The 18,608-nt window shown below is 38.5% G+C and overlaps 1 protein-coding gene across 2 annotated transcripts in view; it reads left to right on the top strand.

Annotated features, from left to right (window-relative positions):
* GBE1 (1,4-alpha-glucan branching enzyme 1) overlaps positions 1 to 18,136 on the top strand; it is a 155,544-nt gene extending 137,408 nt beyond the window's left edge. Inside the window, exons 15-17 of one of the 2 annotated variants that reach the window (XM_083611558.1) lie at positions 5,797 to 5,914; positions 8,197 to 8,262; positions 15,865 to 18,136. In XM_083611558.1, coding sequence (XP_083467684.1) covers positions 5,797 to 5,914; positions 8,197 to 8,262; positions 15,865 to 15,921 — 241 coding nt within the window. In that variant the 3' untranslated portion in view covers positions 15,922 to 18,136. The remainder of the gene's footprint in view (positions 1 to 5,796; positions 5,915 to 8,196; positions 8,263 to 15,864) is intronic. The other variant, XM_083611559.1, reaches the window with a different exon arrangement.
* Positions 18,137 to 18,608: the final 472 nt, after the last annotated feature.

Here is an 18,608-nt window from a genome sequence, read left to right as displayed (position 1 = left end):
TATCATAATCTTCATAAATGACAATTATTGTTTATGCTACGGGTGAAATACTAATTTTCTGCTTTATATGTGGTTTGAATTTACCTAATGATGCTTTATGTGTCATTAAGATTTTTTTTGAAAAATAATGCTTTGCTTCAAGAATTAGTTTGAAAACATCAAAAGCATAATAATTAAGTACGTCATATAATAGATAATCACAAGATTCTCATTTTAAGCTCACTCTATGCATGGTTCATTGGGTTTGTTCGTTTGTTATATATGACGAACAGTAAGGATAATGCATTTTGTTTTGTTTTCAGACGGATTGTTTTTAGTCTCTCTTCTGTACTTGAGCTAGAGTAAAAGATGAAAATAATGGTATTATACAAGAAGCAATGGAAGTACTTCTTAGTCCTCATTTCAAGTATGAATGACAGAAATATTTATAAAGGAAACCTGTCCAGGTCTGAGGTATAATTGGGATGAACCTAAATGAATTAGTCTGAGAAATCTATTGGTTATTAAAAAATATCTGTGTGGTATGCATAACATCACTGCCTATGAAGAAACTCCAGTGGAGTAGTTGACATGTTCCATCTAAGGTTGGTGGCTGCAACTGTGAGCCCTCAGGCTGAATGAAGTTGTATGCATGCATCCTAGTTGCATTCCATCTCCCTCTTGTTTATACTACTGGAGGGTGATTGAAGGGAGGACAGGCAGAGACTTGGGAGTATGTAGTCATATTATACTCTCAGCCTGAATTAATAGTTTCCTGTGGTAGCTGCAATGGTAGGGCTGCCTATACAACGTGCAGGAAATGTTACGTGGCTTCCACAGAATTGTATTGGCCTGAATATAAGTCTCACTTTTTTCCCAAATTCCAACTGTGAAAAGTTAAAGTGCAGCTTAAATTCACAACCTTGCAACATTTGGCATTTACAATATTGCTGATGAAACAGACATACAGTAAAACGGGAACAGGTGATGTGAGTGCCTGCAGAATTCTAAGGGAGTGGCTTATATTTGGGTATTGTCTTTTTTTCTCCCCTCCCCCCTTAAATTTTAAAGGTGCGGCTTATATTCGGATGCGACTTATATTTGGGCCAATACGGTATATCATCTCCATATCATGTGACACTGACATGGACACAAATGCTATGCAGAAACTTTCTCAGTGAGTTTTAGGCAGGAAATAGGGAATTGGCTCAATTTCCGCACCAGAGACGTTTAGATATTTTCAAACGCTAAAGGAATTGAACCCACAGTGAACTTGTTTTGGAACGGTTTGGGTCTCTTCATACAAAAACTGTTTTTCCATTCCTTTCTCCATTTGTGAAAAATTTCTTAACATGTTTATGAGTAATTTTATTACAGCAAATTGAGAGAGTTATAGAGTGGAGCAAGAGGAAAATATCATTAGGTAAATATAGCATTGTTAGAATTACTTCCATAGCCTTGCTTAGGGAGATGTGACCATATATATTATTCTTAAAATTAACAAAGCTATAAACATTTTCATTTGCTGGTAAATAAATTTAAAGCAGCCTTTAAAGATGTCAGAGCTTTCGGCAACAATGATGAATTATAAAATGTAACATATACTGTAGAAATGCCGGTGGGAAACATTATGCTCACATTCATAAACTACAATGACACAGTAGAAGCATTTGCTGGTGCTGAGTTTTAAAAGGCACCAGAGAGACTATCTGAAGTTCTTCTTTATAGGTCTCTGTGTGGTCTGTGACAATAAAACAAGGAGCCATTTAGGCATATTTATAAAATAGAGTGTGCCAGTGTTTTAGATTTTCTGGCTTTCGGAGCTTGGCATTATATGAAAGGCAATAGAGCTAGCAGTTAAAAACTGAGAAAAAACTATAGCCTAAAACTAGGTATGAACTATATTATTATTAATTCTTTTAGAATTTTATATAGTCCAATATCTACAGTATGCCCGCAGATGCTCTGATGTACACACCGGAGTGGAGTAACCCTATTTACTTTAGTACCAGAGAGTGCTCTCCAAGAATAATAATAAAAATGAACTGGGAAGCCCCAGTACTGGAGTCTTGGGCAGTTTGGGTAGTTATATGTTCTGTGGCTTCTTTCAAACAGACAAAAGTGCTATGGGATTTTGAAAGCCAACTGGCTTATTGTGACATGAGTTTCTATAGGCAAAAGCCTGCTTCATCACATGGTGAAACTGGTACAAGTTTGTGTTTTATATATGTATATATTGGTTGAAGTACAATGGAAGGAAAAGCAAGTTAACAAGGTGAAAACTAAAGATAACAGGAATGCAAAAAGCATATCTCAATCCCTTGGCTGTGAAATATGAATATATTATCTAAACATCTCTGTTTGCTAGAGCATCAAAGCATGAATACTAACAACGGTTGCTGGAAAACAAAGATGGGAGACATACTTTTTCATAGAGAGAGACCCAACAAGAATTCATATTTAAACCTTAGGAAATGGTGTCAAACAGCATAATGATCAGTCCTGATAGTTGTTATATATGCTGTTGCTACCTCAGTTGGAGTCATGACTAGGATGGTTCAGTTTGGTTTGCCATTGCTGGAAAAGTACGGAAGAAGTTCAAAGTCATTTAATTCTGCATGTGTGGCTTTTTTTACTCTGTGTTCTAGCAGAAAGCATGTTAGCACTCATGGCCATGGTATGGGAAGTTAAGTATGCCCATGTGGTGATGAGAGCTTGCTTGAGCAACATGGAAATGTAGAGTGCAGCATTTTCTTCGAGGCAGCTGTGCCAGGTGTAACCATCAACAGTCAGCACCAAGTACAAAGATTTAGCTGAGAAGCAGGCTTTGGCTGTTGAAGTCATAAAGCTGCTGCTTCAAGAGCAAAAAGTAGGCTATGGACCATCTGTGGTGTTTCCCCCGACGTGGTTGTAATTGTGTGGAGGAAGAGAGAGGACCTGACTTCTTGCTGCAGTATTCTGAAGAGGGAAGCTAGGTTCAGTGGCCCTCTAGTCACACGTTGGAGCAGCGAATGCCTGTACAGCAGAGCCTACTGCATGTGTATAATATCTCCACATTATCATGGTTCCATATTATGAAGAGAGCCCACACTTATACAACAATCTTCCTTCTACAGTGGTACCTCGGTTACAGATGCTTCAGGTTACAGACGCTTCAGGTGACAGACTCCACTAACCCAGAAATAGTACCTCGGGTTAAGAACTTTGCTTCAGGATGAGAACAGAAATTGCGGCACGGCGGCACGGCAGCAGTGGGAGGCCCCATTAGTTAAAGTGGTACTTCAGGTTAAGAACGGACCTCCAGAACAAATTAAGTTCTTAACCCGAGGTCCCACTGTATAGACCTTTTACCCAGTGGTACCATTTTTTCTGTAGGATTGCAGCACAGGCAGAGTGGAGGGCAAACCCTTCTATTTGAAATGCCGTAATGATAGAAATCATTCACACACACAAATCTTTTAACAGCAGCAAAAACAGTTTTGTCTCCGAAATAGATGCTGTCTAGCACCAACATAAAAGGAAAGGATTATGTGCGGTAAATAGCTTCAAAGGTCAAGTTAACAGATTTTGCTCATTTACATGAAGACAGACAAAAGAAGCAAACATTTGAGCAACTGTGGGTGCCTTTTATTTATTATATGAAACAACAATCTAATACAGATATTAATTACAGAGCATTTGCCATACTAGAATCATCTTGTTGCTAAGATATCAGATGAAGCATCTTGCATGTATTCATCTTTATTAATAAAATGTAAATGTCAAATTATTGTTTTCTTTTGTTGATTAATCCTGCCTTCCTCTCCAAGAAGCTCAGGGTGGTAAACTACAAAAAGCAACACAAAATAGAAATAAAAATATCAAATATTCCCACAGCTAAAAAAGTTCAAGGCTTTCATAGTGAGCTAGCACCTTTTGCTGATAAGATATTATTCATCAATATTTATAATGTGTTTATTATGTTATACATATGTTGTGTATATTTGTAATAAAAATGTTCAAAAAGGAAAGAAAATACAGTGGTACCTTGGTTTACAACCATAATCCATTCTAGAGGTCCGTTTGTAAACCAAAACAGGTTGTAACCCAAGGCGCACTTTCACCAATGGGGCCTCCAAAAAATTTTTGTTCGTAATCCAAAAAAAATAAATGGATTGTAATCCAAAAAAAGGTTGCAAACGGAGGGACACACTTCCGGGTTTGATGTGTCTGTATTCCGAAACGTATGCAAACCAAGGTACCACTGTAGTTCCCTCTCCCTCTTTGTGCAACTGTTAGGCTTGGGGCAGTGCTCCCACTGGTTCAGAGGTAAGGAAGAGTCTACACAGGCAGCCCAGGCTGGTAATTTCCCCAAACTTGATAAAAATAAAACCACACTAGTAGATTTTAAAAATAGGACAGAAGTACTATCAATAAAACTATATAGCCTAAACTCTCATGATTCATCACAACTTAGAACTGTCTCAATTTAAAATCTCTTCTTTGTTTTGAACAAAGTGCTAAATAATAAACCATTTTATGGAATGTCAATAACATAAATAATATAATTGTTATTATCCCCCCCCCCCAAAAAAACCCCTAAACATTTATCATGTGGCATCATTCAGAAACAAATTGGATTAGTACTGGAAATGAAGACGTTTGAGGTGAGCCACATTCTTATGACGAATCATGGAATTATGCAACCCTATGGCATTAAATTTATTTGTTTTCTCAACAGCCAGACTTCCAATTTTAGCATCTTTATGCAGTATTTCAGACTTCCTTCCTGATGGTTGGATGCATAAATAAAAACAATTCTAACTTGTTGCTAAAGCCCAATTCAGCTGAGAGAGTTGTGTCAAAAGATATAAATGATACCAATTCCGTTAGCATCGCAATCCTCAGACTTGATCAAAAGGCTGAACAAACAATGAAGCCTTAGAGCACTTTGAATCATCAAAAGAACAAGCATGGCTTCATTCTGCTCTAATCCTATTAGTGGAGGCTCCATCAGAAAGTCTTTTCCTCAGCTCAAAATTAAGGTTCTGGAACATTGTTCCAAACACGTTACTCTTCACTCTTAAGTTTTGTTTGTTTCTTTTGCCAGTAAATTTTTTTGAAAGCAAAGCCAGTTCTTGAGAGAGTTTTAAATTGCCATTACTTCATTGGCCTGGTTTGTCTGATAGAAAGTTGAACTATGGTTTGGGATGAAGCTTCTCTTTGGGAGCCCACATATTAGTCTGGTCTGGATAAGCCTTAGTTTGGTTTACTGTGTCATGCAAACTAGGTCTTTGACTTTTCTATTGAAATTTTTTCCCCTGTTGTTGCTGTTACATGCAAAGGGTGATATCCAAATAAGTCATACTTAGTAGTGCATTTATTTTCAGTAGGTCTACTCTGATAATGACTTAATGTTGGTCCCCACCCACAGTGAATTATTATTATGTTAGTGCTGCTCTGTCACAAAAGAGGGTGAATTCAAAACTTTCTATGAATCCAGGTGAGGAAGAACCGCCATTTTCAATTTCATTGGTACAAAATACAGTGCTTGCAAGATTATATTCTTACTAAACTTTTAGTAAAATAGATGACTAGTAAATCTGAGGGATACATTTGCTGCTACAGTTGATAATATTCTGTTACATGTAGTTGGGGAATAGACTGCACTTTTCTTTTAGAGTGATGTTCTAGAGTAGTGTGGCAAACACAGCTGGGATCTCTAGGTGTTATATTACATGAAAAGTTCATTTCGGTAGTTTTAAGTTGCTTTGGTTCCATTTATTATTAACTGTTTTCAATTTATACTGAGTGTAAATTCCTTAACCATTACCTTAAGTATAAAATTGCACTGGATTCTGATGCTCCGGAGTATGCAGGACATAACAGACTGGACCATAATACAGAATTCTTCTCACAGGAGTATGGACATAACTGTCGGCCTAATTCTATTTTGGTAAGTACATTTTTTTCTACTTCACTTCTGCAAAGGTATGTCTGCAGTGATAGTTAACATTTTAAATTCCCTATTAAAAACCTGCATTATGCCTTTTGTCTCTGAAATATGACTACTGAAGTTTGCATGAAAATCTTAAGATTAAACTAAAGGTCATCAGTGAATGCGGTGTGACTTGGGCCAACTGATAGTTGGACAATAATGTTCCTCAATATCCTATATCAAGTATAACTGAACAAGATACAACAATTATCTGAAATAACTAAGCATGAAACCATTTTAGTATGCATTTTCTTTTTCATGCTGTTTAATTCCGAATTGTCGCATTTTCATGTCTCAGTAACTTGCATGTTTTCCTATTTCCTTTTACATATAAACTTTGAATTTTGCTCTGTGTGTGCTTGAGTCTGGCTGCATGAACAGGCCTCAACATCCTAATTTTTCCAGTAGTGACTTAGGGAACCCCCTAAACAAGGAGTAACAAATTACTAGTTTGGCAATTCTTCAAAGTTCCTTAGATACATACCGGTATGCTTTTTTCCCCTTAGGGTTCCGTGAATTATTTTCACTTTCAGTTTTACTTAGCAATGTCTAAACCATACCTCTCTTTTTTTTCCTTGGTGACCTAAAAACATGATAGTATGTGGGGATAATATTTTTGTTCCTTTGATTCATTGGCTTACACACAATGATAGTCCTACTTAGAGTAGACCCAATAGACAGCTGATTTAGGTCCATTAAATTCAGAACATCTACTCTGAGTTGTATACAACCAATTGTTTCAGTTCTCTTTTACATTTTTAACCATATCCCATTACCCTGATACACTTTATTTCTTACAAATTATCAGCTCACTATACTGGCTAATACTGTTATCCAAAGAGGTATGTGAATAGTCTCTGTACATGCTTGCATTTTTTTGTAGATCATTCTTTCGAGTTCTTCCAGTACACTTGGACTTATCTCTAAATTTACTTACGCATTTACATTATATATGGGCTTTTTACCATCTTCACTTTTCTTAGCAACTTGCTGAAGAAAATGGTTACATCACTAGAAATGTGAAGCCCTTCTCACAAATATTAGTATAATGGGTGCATCCATTCCAGACTTGCAGGCCTTACAGGATAAGATAGTTGACCACATTCCTGGCTCATAGTTCAGTTTGGGTATGCACCAGCCAGAAAACTTGGTTTGGACCTTAGTATGATGCTTCAGAAACAGCCTGATTCAGAGGCTGCCCCTTTTTGGAATAAACAAATTGTCATGCCTTTCCATACACTACTATTAAATGGCTAGTATTTGGGGGGGGGGGGAGTGGTTGCAGGGAGGAGGTTTGACAGACATTGATGAAATTTGAAGGCAGGACTTTGTTAAGCCAAGCAAACAGTGAATGTGTACAGATTCTTAATTTGCATTTAAAGCTATATTAGAACTTTTCAGAGAAATTGCATTTGATTCATATTGCATCTAACCATTTCAACACAAGCAAATTTGTATTCTGAACCTTTGTGGCATCACTAATTAGTGTCCCCCAGCCCCATTCTGTATGGACTAGAGGTGTAACTCTGCCAATATCAAGTTGTTTATCCTACAATTACCATACCATGTTAAGCATTATAACGTTTGTTAATAAAATCCCTAAATTGCTTCTAACTTAATTTTTCTTTCTCTTTGAGGAAATAGGACGTTTTGGTTACCCAAGTTTTGTACCACTTTAAACCTTTAAAACATTGTGAATGGTTAGTTTACCATTTCTGGAAGAAATGTATATTTATTCTGCTGCTACATTTTGCATTCAGTGGAAAATTAAGTATTGATTTCACACACACAACAAAAGCCAAAGCAACAAAATACTATGTTTTGGTCAGAAATCAAACTGAATCCCAAGAAACAACACAATAATACCATTATCCCATTTCCCCTTCCACTACTCTAGCAGTAAACATTAACACAGCTAACAGTGTAAGACAATAATTGTGTGTCTTATTAACCATACCTTACTTCCAAGTTGGCATGAATATTGGCGATGCATAGTAGAAAATAAACATGCCCAGGGGCTAAAACTATGGTAAAGAAGGATCTTGGCAAGTGCATGTGAAATAAAGCATGTAGGGTGGGCAAGGAGATGGGAGCCAAGTAATGAATGAACTAATATAGTTTGAGTAATGAATGAACTAATATATAATAAAGTAGCTGCAGGTTGTGGCATGGCAAGTGCACTACTATGTTAGTTACAAAGCCCAAAAGTGTGGGTCACGCTTCTCCTTTATATCCTTCAGCAACCCAATTCACTGAGTGCAAGTGATCGCCAGTCCCGAGGACAACAGCACACATACTACCTGGAGGTAAAGTTGCAGATAAAAGTGTGCCAGCCCAAACTGTAGCACTTCCCTCCCCCTCCGAAGGGCAGGATCCTCTTCTTCAGTGCCTGGAGCCAATTTAATTTTAATCCCCCACCCCACCACTGTAGGACCATAGATCAATTGTAGAGCATCTGCTTTGCATGCAGAAGTTGCCAGGTTTAGCCCCTGGTGTCTCCAGGTCATGCTGGCGAAAGCCCTATCTCTCTGAAATCCTGGAAGGCCACAGCTAATCATGGTAGACAATACTGAGCCAGAGGGAACAGTGGTCTGACAGAGTATATGGGAGCTTCTTATTTTTCCAGCACAGCAGGTCATGTATTGTGCATCTGAACTTACAGAAACAAACATTGATATTTCTGTAAGCTATAGACTGTACAGTGGTTTGCTAAAAATAACACACTTGTTCCATGTCTGAGCTGAAGGAGCGCTGATCAGCTGACAAGCAGATCTCAAAATTCTGTTCATTTTCCCCACCCACCCAGCCTTACCACAGCTCATGCTATTCAGAACAATTCCATCCAGCATAAATGGTGTGCAAGCAGAGCTCTACACACCATTTCTGGAATCTGCCCATTCACAAATCAGCAGCAACTAAAAAAGGGGAAATGCAGACCACACAGTTCTTTAGAGAATCCAGGAACCAACTAGTATATATTAAGCCATGTTTGTGTATTACTCATGTACTGGGTGTTACTGTGATTACTTTGGAGCAAGGACAATTCCTCAAACACACTCCTGGCCACGTGTGGGGGTGCCATGTAATTGGGACATTGAGTTATGCGGGTGCCCCAGTTGCACAGAGCCCCTACATGTGAATAGAAGCACACTTCCGCTTTAAACAACTGTGGCAACAGACAGTTGTTTGAGGAAGGTAATGTGATGTCCGAGACAGGACTAAAAGTACAGTCCCACTCCAAGTAATCAATATCTACAGATGAGTAATACATGAATGGGGGAAAGAGTCATTTCCATTCTCATAAAATCAAAGTGGAAGAGAGCAGGGGAGCTTGCTTGTTTCTGGTTCCTGTCCAAAAGTGGGCCTTCATTTCCTGGAACTACCTGCAAAATCCAGACCACAGTATGCATCACTAGTGGAGAGGACATGCATAGCAGAAAGATACAAGCAGAGCAAACAGCTCCTATTTTGAGACATGCAGGTGATCTAAAATACATGTTTCATTGGAAGCTCCCATGGTGTATAATCAGCAATGGTGGGGATTTTGCTGCAAATCCCAAATATTTTATATAATTCCAGCAGTAAGTACGTTCTGTCTCTAGTTGAGGCAGTACCTGTAGCCCCAAGGAGATGAAAGAACAATGCAGAACCAAACTTATGTAATTCTGTTAGAAGTGATTTTATAATAGCTATGCACTTTAGCTAAGTCTGCCAAGATCCATCCGCTTGAAGCACTTAGGTGTTTCCATGCACCAGAACAAAAGCAACATCAACAAGCCCACATAAAATGCCAAGTACAAATTTGCAAGAGTGTATCTGTGATCCAAATAGCATCTGTGGTGGGATAAGGCTACTTTAATTCTGTCCGAGGGAAAAGAAAAGGGAAAAGCGGGAGGAGAGTGTCCTGTGAAAAATACGTGAGAAAAAGCAAGTGATAAATTGAAGTTGTAAGGTTCATTACACCAAGAAGTTGCTTACTGCAGTTACAGTAATGGCATATGGGCAGACACGCAGTCTGTTATACAGGAACAGGTTTTAAAGCTATTAACAGTTTTAAAATCCAACAAGGCTAGCTGGGATTCAGATACATGTTAATTATCCAAACACCTCATTTCTCCACTCATCACTAATCCAAATAATATTTTCCTTGCTATTTTTGCTTCCTTCCTGACTTATTTCTTTCAAGGTCATTACTGCTAATACCTTTTGTGGAGCCCTGTAATCATTCAGAGGTATCACTCGGCTATGAGTGATTGCCACAGAAGAAGAACCATGTTCCACAAACTGTGTTAGCAAATTGGAAAAAATACAGAGAGTCAAGTTTTGTTCAATTGTGTTTATTTTTCCTTAAAAAAATAATAATGCACATATTTCTTGTAGTCCAGTGAGTTGGCTCCAAAGACTGTTCCTTTCCTTTTATGGAAGGAGTCTTATTATGATGTAAGAAGTATGTATTTGAATCCAGTGAGGAGCTTTATAAATAAGAAGTCAGCAAGTGTGGGGGGACTGGTCTTTAGTAGGTACTGAAAGTATATGGCACAGTTCTACCGCTGAAGTTGAACAGCTCAACAGTGCAAGCCTCTAAATGTCTACCCAGAATTAAGTCCTCCAGGTAAGTGCTTGTAATCCTAGGCAAGTAATCCACAAGGATAGGAGATACCTTGTAACATTTATACAAGCCATTCTTGACTTTTTTGAGAAAGACAGGTACAACAAAGTAGCAAATATCCACTTTTCAGAGGTGATAAGTATATGCTGACCATTTTGTATTTCCAAATTTTTCATGGATTCATGGCATGCATTCATTACTTGATAGTTTTTGTGCATTATTCTATGGCAGCCACTCATTTAGCTGTATTTTTATTTTCACCTCTTTTTTCCCCACCTGTTCTAATGCACAAATTAATGTGGTCATTTATTTACATTAAATCAGGTACTTTTCAGAACAAATGCTTGCTGTTTTGTACATTTCATTGCACACCCAATGGAATGTTCATGCCGTTAGTTTGATGTGGCAGCCCACACTTTGAATGAGTGGCTAAGTGTTTGGAGGAGCTGTGTTTTTCACTAATTTCTTTGTCTTCCTGGAGGATGGCATGTTGAATCTATCAGAACGGTCTGCTCCCAGAGGCTAATGGAATCTGATAAGATACTTGAGTGCCCTTAGGGAGTTTCCACTTTGCGCAGCTGTCCTGTCAGAGCTCTAATCTCTCTGTGGAATGCTGAGATGACTCAGGCACTTGACACGATCATAACTAAGTGCCCTCACCCAGAGTGCAGATCCAGTTAGCTCCCTGTTTTATCAGACATCTGAGGGGAATGGAGGAGGATGGGAGATGAGTAGTGATGGTAGTGGAGAAACTTATCCATCTGCCATGGAGTGTTATCCAGTCAGTCACAAATGTCGCCTTCTTTAGTAAGGTATTCCTGAGAGTGTTTTCTGTGCACTTCCTTTTGGGCAAGACGTTATCTATACCTGTTTCAATCCAGTTTTAGGCCTGGTTTTGGCACAGAAGCTGCCCTTCTGCTTTAATGAAAGACAGGTGGAATGTAACCCTGATAGTTGTTGTCTTGGACCTTTCAGTGGCCTTCATCCACGGCATCTTTTTTGGACTAGTTTTGTGACCATGGCATTTGAGGCACAGTGGTAAGCTAATTCCACTCCTGCCCGAAGTGCCATTTCCAGAAGGTGTTATTGAGAGACAACAGCACAATCCCTGCAGAGTCTTGCAAGTGTTCACCTAGTGCCCTATACCTTTCAACGTCTACATGAACCAACTGAAAAAGGAATTTGGCATAAATTGCCACCAATATGCTATTAGCCATGTGTTATAGGTGAGACAGCGGATATTCTGAATTGATACTTGGCGTTGGCAATGGTTTGGGTAAGAGCCAACAAAAAGCTCAGTTCTGACAGTGCAAGGGTTCTGGGGATGGTGGGGGAGAAAGTTTTCAACCTTTGTTGTATTTTATTGTCTTTGTGCGCTGGAAACTGACAAGGAGTCAGCAATGAAGGATGCTACATCAGTCTTCTGAATAGAATGTTTTCCATCCTAGGAATAAAAGGGAAGTGAATGTCTGGGGCAGATATTATGTCCAGATACTGTCAGAAGCATAAGTGCTGTTTAAAAAAATAGGGCTAGGTTAGAACAATTGAAGCAAATTGAAATATAGGGCCCTTAACAAGCATCTTGTCTAAATATACTTTCTCACAGACCTCTTTACAGATATACTGAGCCCATTTGGTACAGCAACTAAAGTGCTAGTTTGGGGGTTAACAATTCTGATTCTGTTCCTTCCCTGTTAATTGGAGTGGTGTTGGGCAAGTCATTAAGTCTTATCTAACCTACCTCACCACGCAAGTTCTTTGTTTGACCGAAATCAAATGGCTATAAAGAAATACAGTATACAAATGGGTTTTTTAAAAAAAAGAATCAGTAGGGAAATTATATGAAAATGCATATTTCTTGCATGTGAATTCATCCCTCGTGACAGTAATACATACATTTTTCCCCTTTGTGTGAAAACTGTTCAGGAAAATTGTCATGTGAAAGAAGCCCAACTAATTCATGGTATGCAAGTCTTCAGCAGCACTTCTTAATATAAGCGACTAAGCTGTGTAATCCCTTAATGGAAGAAAGAGAGTTTGTCCTTGGAGACTAATATTTCCAGAGAATCAATATTTGGGATTCAAAGATCTGGTTTGTAATAGAGCATTGACAAAATTATCAAATCGCTGTGAGGAGTCCTTTGGATCCAACCCATTAGTTTTCTGACAAGGATTTATATATTGACTTTGGAGGATGTAATATAGGCTTTTTTTTTTCTGGTTTGCCTTTTTAAATAGACATTTGCATAGACCAAGGGTTTGTAACTAGAAGATACACTGTTTTAAAACAGGGAACAGATTGGCAAAGATGATCTGCCAAATATGTTTTGGTATCATTGTTGCATCCTCATAGCTGTGCTTCCTCCCCTGTTTGCTTGTCTACATTTTGCCTCTAAAGATCAACAGTGGAAAGGGGGACGAAAGGGGGAAATGGAGAGGAAGAGAGAGAGGAGACAGAAAGTGCAAGAACCAAAAGGTGAAAGGAGATAAAGATAGCCTTCTTCATCCAAGCCGTACCAGCTGTGTCTTTATCAGGAACAGGATACGAAAAACAGTGCTGGCAAAAGCTGCCTAAACTGCATGTGCTATATTAGAATAAATGCCTCTGTAACCTCCAAGGATTATATACCAACCCCATTCATACATCACTTGAATAAGTAGGCTTCCTAGATAGTTTTTTTAAAAATTAATTAGAACATTGTAGCTTTCAACTGAACAGACTCTTCATGGTGCCTATGAGCACACTCTAAAAACTTCAGACATGTAATGCACACAACTGAACTATATCTGCTAGTACAGGCTTCACCAACTTGGTGCCCTCCAGATGTTTTGGACCATGTCTCTTATCAGTCCCAGCCAGCACAGCTTTTCTGAAAAACAAATGGACAACTGTGGAAGTAATGGGTTTCTCTTTCATTCCTTGTGTAAGCAAACCACATAATCATAATTTGTCAGAATATTCTATGACCAGTTACGTCATACTTTTTGATGCTTGACCTCAGGTTGGAGATCTTTGTTTTATAGTTTGCCATCTTTTACACAGAAAACCAGGCTCAACGTAGGCTTGGTTGTATAACAGTCATATATAATTTATTTACATCAGGCCATTTTTAAATGCAGTTCATTTGTCTATGTAGTTACTATATTTTTAATCCTTTTTTAAAAAAAAACATTGTCTCCCAAAGTGGCTATCATCTTTTTTTTTTAAGTGTCAGGCACTGTCAGAAGGCTGACGAAATCACACAAGGGAAAGGAGAGGAGAGGGAAGGCTTTTAAAAGCCAGAATACAGAGCTAGAAGTAGCTGTTTACATCCAGCCAAAGACATACAGATTTTCTCTTGCTGGGGTTCTTGTGTGAATAATAGTTGGTCCGTGAGTGGGGACAGAGTGCCCTTTCCTCCTGCTTCTGCAGTCCCAGGGCATTGGCAGCTGGAGATGAGTATTTCTTTTGGCAAGCAGGAAGAAAGACTCAAGCTTCTTCAATGAGGCTAGGTTGGCCTTCCACATGTCATCTTATTTTTGGATGGCAGGGGACACAGCCTTTCAGGTACCCTGATACTTCAATTAAAAATAATTAAAGCTGGGGTTTTTTAAAGGAATTTCCATTCTTAAAAAAATAATAATCCCAAAATCTGATTTTATTTTATTACTAAATTGGATGTGTAATACCAGTTTCTAAAGTACATACCTGCTTAATGCACCTATTCATCTCCATGCAATTCTGTGGAAGCAGATCTCTTGGTAACAAAGTTGTGTGTGTGTGTCCAATAGCCACAAATCAGTCAGATTTTAAGACACACAGACCTATTTTCCTTGAAGTATCTGTTTCACAGCAATCCAGTTGCCTTGATAGTAATCTTCCACATTTTTTCAGGTCCTGAAAGATGGTCTAGAATGCAGCAGCTTTTCTACATTGTGCTAATTTTCTTTGTTTCAAGCTGCCAGCTGCTTAGATCTGTGTGACTTGGTTTATCTAAAGCGATTTGGAAATAAATCCTCTGGCACTTAAAACTGCAGTAGTAAATAAGTGCAAAAAAGCTACAGCTATAATTTCCCCCCCTTTGCACGTACATTTGGGGGGGGGGCACATGACGCTATCCCAAGTGTATTTCACATTTTCTTCCCTGCTGAGCAGATTTGTAGGAGTTATTTATCACAGAAACCTTAGGGGAAAAAACACTCTGTTCACTGGCGAGAGCTGAGATGCATTGGACATGCTACAGTCTGGTTCGATGAAGATCAGCTGTTCTTTTCCTTTTTTCCTAAAGCTGTTTGCTTTACACCTTTCATTCCAGTTGCCGACTATAAAAGCTTTTCATGCCATCAGTCAGACTCTCGCTAGGAGATAACATGGCTGAAAATAGCATTATATTAGGAATGCCAGGAGGAGGAAAGTCTTAAACACTGGCATTGTCAAAAAGGAAGGCTGCAATCTTCACTCATCTGCCGACTCTTTTCTAATTGCATTGTTATTGAGTTCAGTTTACGTGATCAATTGCATTCAGCAGTCTGTAAACTACGACGTAGCAAGGTAATTGGTAAACAGAACATATCTGTCATGTTTTGAGTTGTGAATCTAATCTGTGCTCGGAAGCAGCATTGTGCGGAATATGCTGCCACAGGTTCCTTTCCACCCTTGTTAAGGGAAGTACTTCTGAAGAAGAAAAACAAAAAGTGGATCAGGTTAAATGAGATTAAAAGTTTCAGTGTCAGAATGCCAGTGGAAGAACTTAAGTCTCAACATGCAAAGGCAAACGAGTGGCTTGTTTTTCTGCTCAAGAATCAATACCATAAAACCTGCTGTATTTTCAAGTGCCTTGCTGTGTCATACCTTGCATTTACCAGTACGAAATGACATCACAGACCTGGGGCAGCTTTAATTCAGAACACAATAGAGCTCAAATGCAGTAGTAAGAGTTTGTCATTTATCACTGTACAGTGTATCGACCCGAATGTCCTCAGATGTCTGAAATCGGTGATTGTAAATCACATGGAGCCCTCTAGTGGTAATTGCATTTAAACCTATCGCCAGATCTAACTTTAGGAAGTGGCAAAGGGAAAGGAAGTGTATAATTTCTATTGCCTTGTGGGCATTGAGACAGCATGTCCCATCCATAATTGCACTCTACTTTTAATTAATATTGATGGCACATTTCATGAAAGTTCGGTTCCTAAATGTATATTTCATGTTCAAACAGTAGATCACTTATAGTACGTTATTTAGATTTATATCTTGCCCCGTCCCAAAGGCATATTGTGAACAATCTGTAAGTTTTCCTCCCTTTTCTTTTTTTTTTAGGTGTACATTCCAAGCAGAGTGGCTCTAGTGCTTCAGAATATGGATATCCAAAACTGAAGACATCCATCCTACAATTAGATCCATGATGTCAAAGGCCAGGCACCATTTTGAGGAGAGAGATATCCCTGGGTTTACTGTTTGGAAACTTTTCTATATGAAGATATATATTAATACTGAGAGCATTAAATATGGGCCTATTGTTTGTTTATAATTTCCCATTGTGAAATGCTTATTCAAAGAAATAAGCATTTAAAATCAGAGGAAAGAAAAGTGCATTGTTGACAACTCGACGGATTGTTGACAGACTTAGATTTCAGAACAGCTGGTATCCTCAAAGTAACTCTTCCAGTATTTTATGAGAAATAATTCAAAAACTGCCTTCACTGTTTTCAACTATTTGCTTCAATCCCATTTATAATTTTGGTACTGAATGCAGTTTTTTCATTAGATGACATTTTGTGTTAGAAATAAATAAATAATGATGTTGTTGCCTTCAAAGGGGGCCTTATGTATTTGTTTGACAGTGGGTTCCAAGCTTATTAAATGTTTTCAGTGTTTTCATATGTTAAACCACTAAAAAAGCAAGGTTGTTAGATTTAACAAACCTATTGGAAAATATATATATATTGGGGAATGATACACCTGAAAGTACTGAGTATTATACCCTACAGAGCTTGCACATAATAATAATAATTTATTATTTATATGCCACCCATCTGACTGGATTGCCGCAGCCACTTTGGGTAGCTTCCAACAAATTAAAACATACAGTTAAAGACACAGGCTCATTCCCAAACATACTTTCTAAAAACCAAGTCATACAATAAATTGCTTAGGAAGCAATCCAAACCCAAGATCCACCAGTATGAGTAGGGTTTGGAATTGGGGTAATTTAGGACATCATAAATTACACTGGGATTAATCATGCCAACTTCCTATAGTTTGCATTGCTCTGCTCCTCTTATTTATGTTTCATTGTATCAAAGCACATCACAACCAGTTATACAAATGGCAGGCGAAGCATGCAACTTCAGTATCATGCTTGGAAATTGCGACCTCACATCAAACTATCTAACTTGCTAACCATGAGTGAACACATATAGAACATTATTTCAATCGATCTAGGTGATAACTTAAAACGTTAGCGTAATAGAATTGATTCTTCACTACATATCTTGAGTGAGATCCAGCGTAGTGTGATCCTGAATCCACTTGTGTAATTGGGCTTCTCCTTCCCTCTGTGTCCCCCCCCCCAAAAAAAAATCTGCTGTGTAGGATTTGAATCCACAATCTTTGTCTCACTTTGTAAACTCCAAACTACTTGTGCCTGTATTCACATCACACTTGTAAGTATCACGAATGTCTTTCCTAACATTTCACCATAATTGTTCAAGAGTAAGGTTATATTGTGCCAGTGTGGTCCAATAGAAATAAAAGTAGAATTTCTTCCCCTGCATCTCCAATAATGTTTCTATATTGGAACCAAATCAGCATGGGGGCGATCGGTGCGTCGGCAATCTGCCTGAGAGGCCATTCGGTGCATCGGCATCGGCTATCAGACGGGGGGGGGGGGATTGGTGCGTCAGCGACCCGCACATGGGGCGATTGGCGCGATGGCGATCCACCCAGTGGGGATTTTGTCACCCCCTTCTGGGATGACACCCAGGGCACAGCACCCCCACCACCCCTCCCTATGCCCCTGATTGCATGATTCATCGCTGGGGCAAGGCAACATTCATTTCATCCTGCCTACAGAGTTCTGACATAAGAATTGTTTCCTAAGGCCTCTGAGGGTGTAGAGGGGGAGGATATCTTCCATGAAAACAGAAAAACAAATCTCAGTTCAGTCCCTCTGGATCACAGAGGCATTCATAAATGTTGTAGCTTCTGTTTGTGTTTAGTTCATCCTGTCTGGGAAACAATAAGTGCTAAAGTGCTGATTAATATCCTACCTGTTTTTCATTTGACAGTTTGTTAAACAAGAGCCAAATAAGTTACTGTTCTCACATTTAAGTCCGTGGTGAGTCTGTAATTGTTTTACAACCTTTAAATCTGGAGGTGAGATAAACAGCTCTATAAATATGTGATATACTTTTTTGTTAAATGGATTTATTAATATATAATGAAAACTTTACAGGCCCCGCGTCTGGGCATGTAAATGCAGTGCAAGGCAATTGTCCATGTCAAACTTTTGTGCAAGAAAAGCAATAAATATATAATATGATTAGAAGCTATAAAATTACTTGCAAATAAATGGAGAGATGTAAAAAAATATAATGCTTGTGGTGTTTTGGTATCATAGATTTACTCTAGATATTACCGAAGCATGCAGAAGCTTTAAGCAAAATAAAATGTTGGCATCAGCAGAAGCAAGTTAAGATTGCAGAATAATTATAATCTTTTCTGCTTAGAACCACAGCAGAAATGAAACAACATTAAATGCTTCTATATGATTTGCAAGGTTGCCAGATCCCAGTTCTAGCTTTACTTAATGTCAAGTTGCTGTATTGCCAAGATCAAGATTTTCAAAGTATGCCAATTCATGCACAGATGCTTAGAAATCCACTGCTAAAGAAATCCACCCTGAAATGGGGATGGGAGTTAGAAGTAGAACCACATTTTTATGCTTGGTGTCCTAAATACATATTTCATATTCAGATGTGCATTTTGATGTAAATAGTCTACAGTAAGGCTTCAGTAGAAAGTAGATGGAGTTCTATTAAGTGTTTTGAATGTTAGCCCAA

The sequence above is a fragment of the Podarcis filfolensis genome (assembly GCF_964270895.1).
Source record: "Podarcis filfolensis genome assembly, chromosome: 4".
Taxonomy (NCBI): domain Eukaryota; kingdom Metazoa; phylum Chordata; class Lepidosauria; order Squamata; family Lacertidae; genus Podarcis; species Podarcis filfolensis.
Note: the sequence above shows the minus strand (reverse complement) of the source record. Positions and strands in the feature narration are given on the sequence as shown.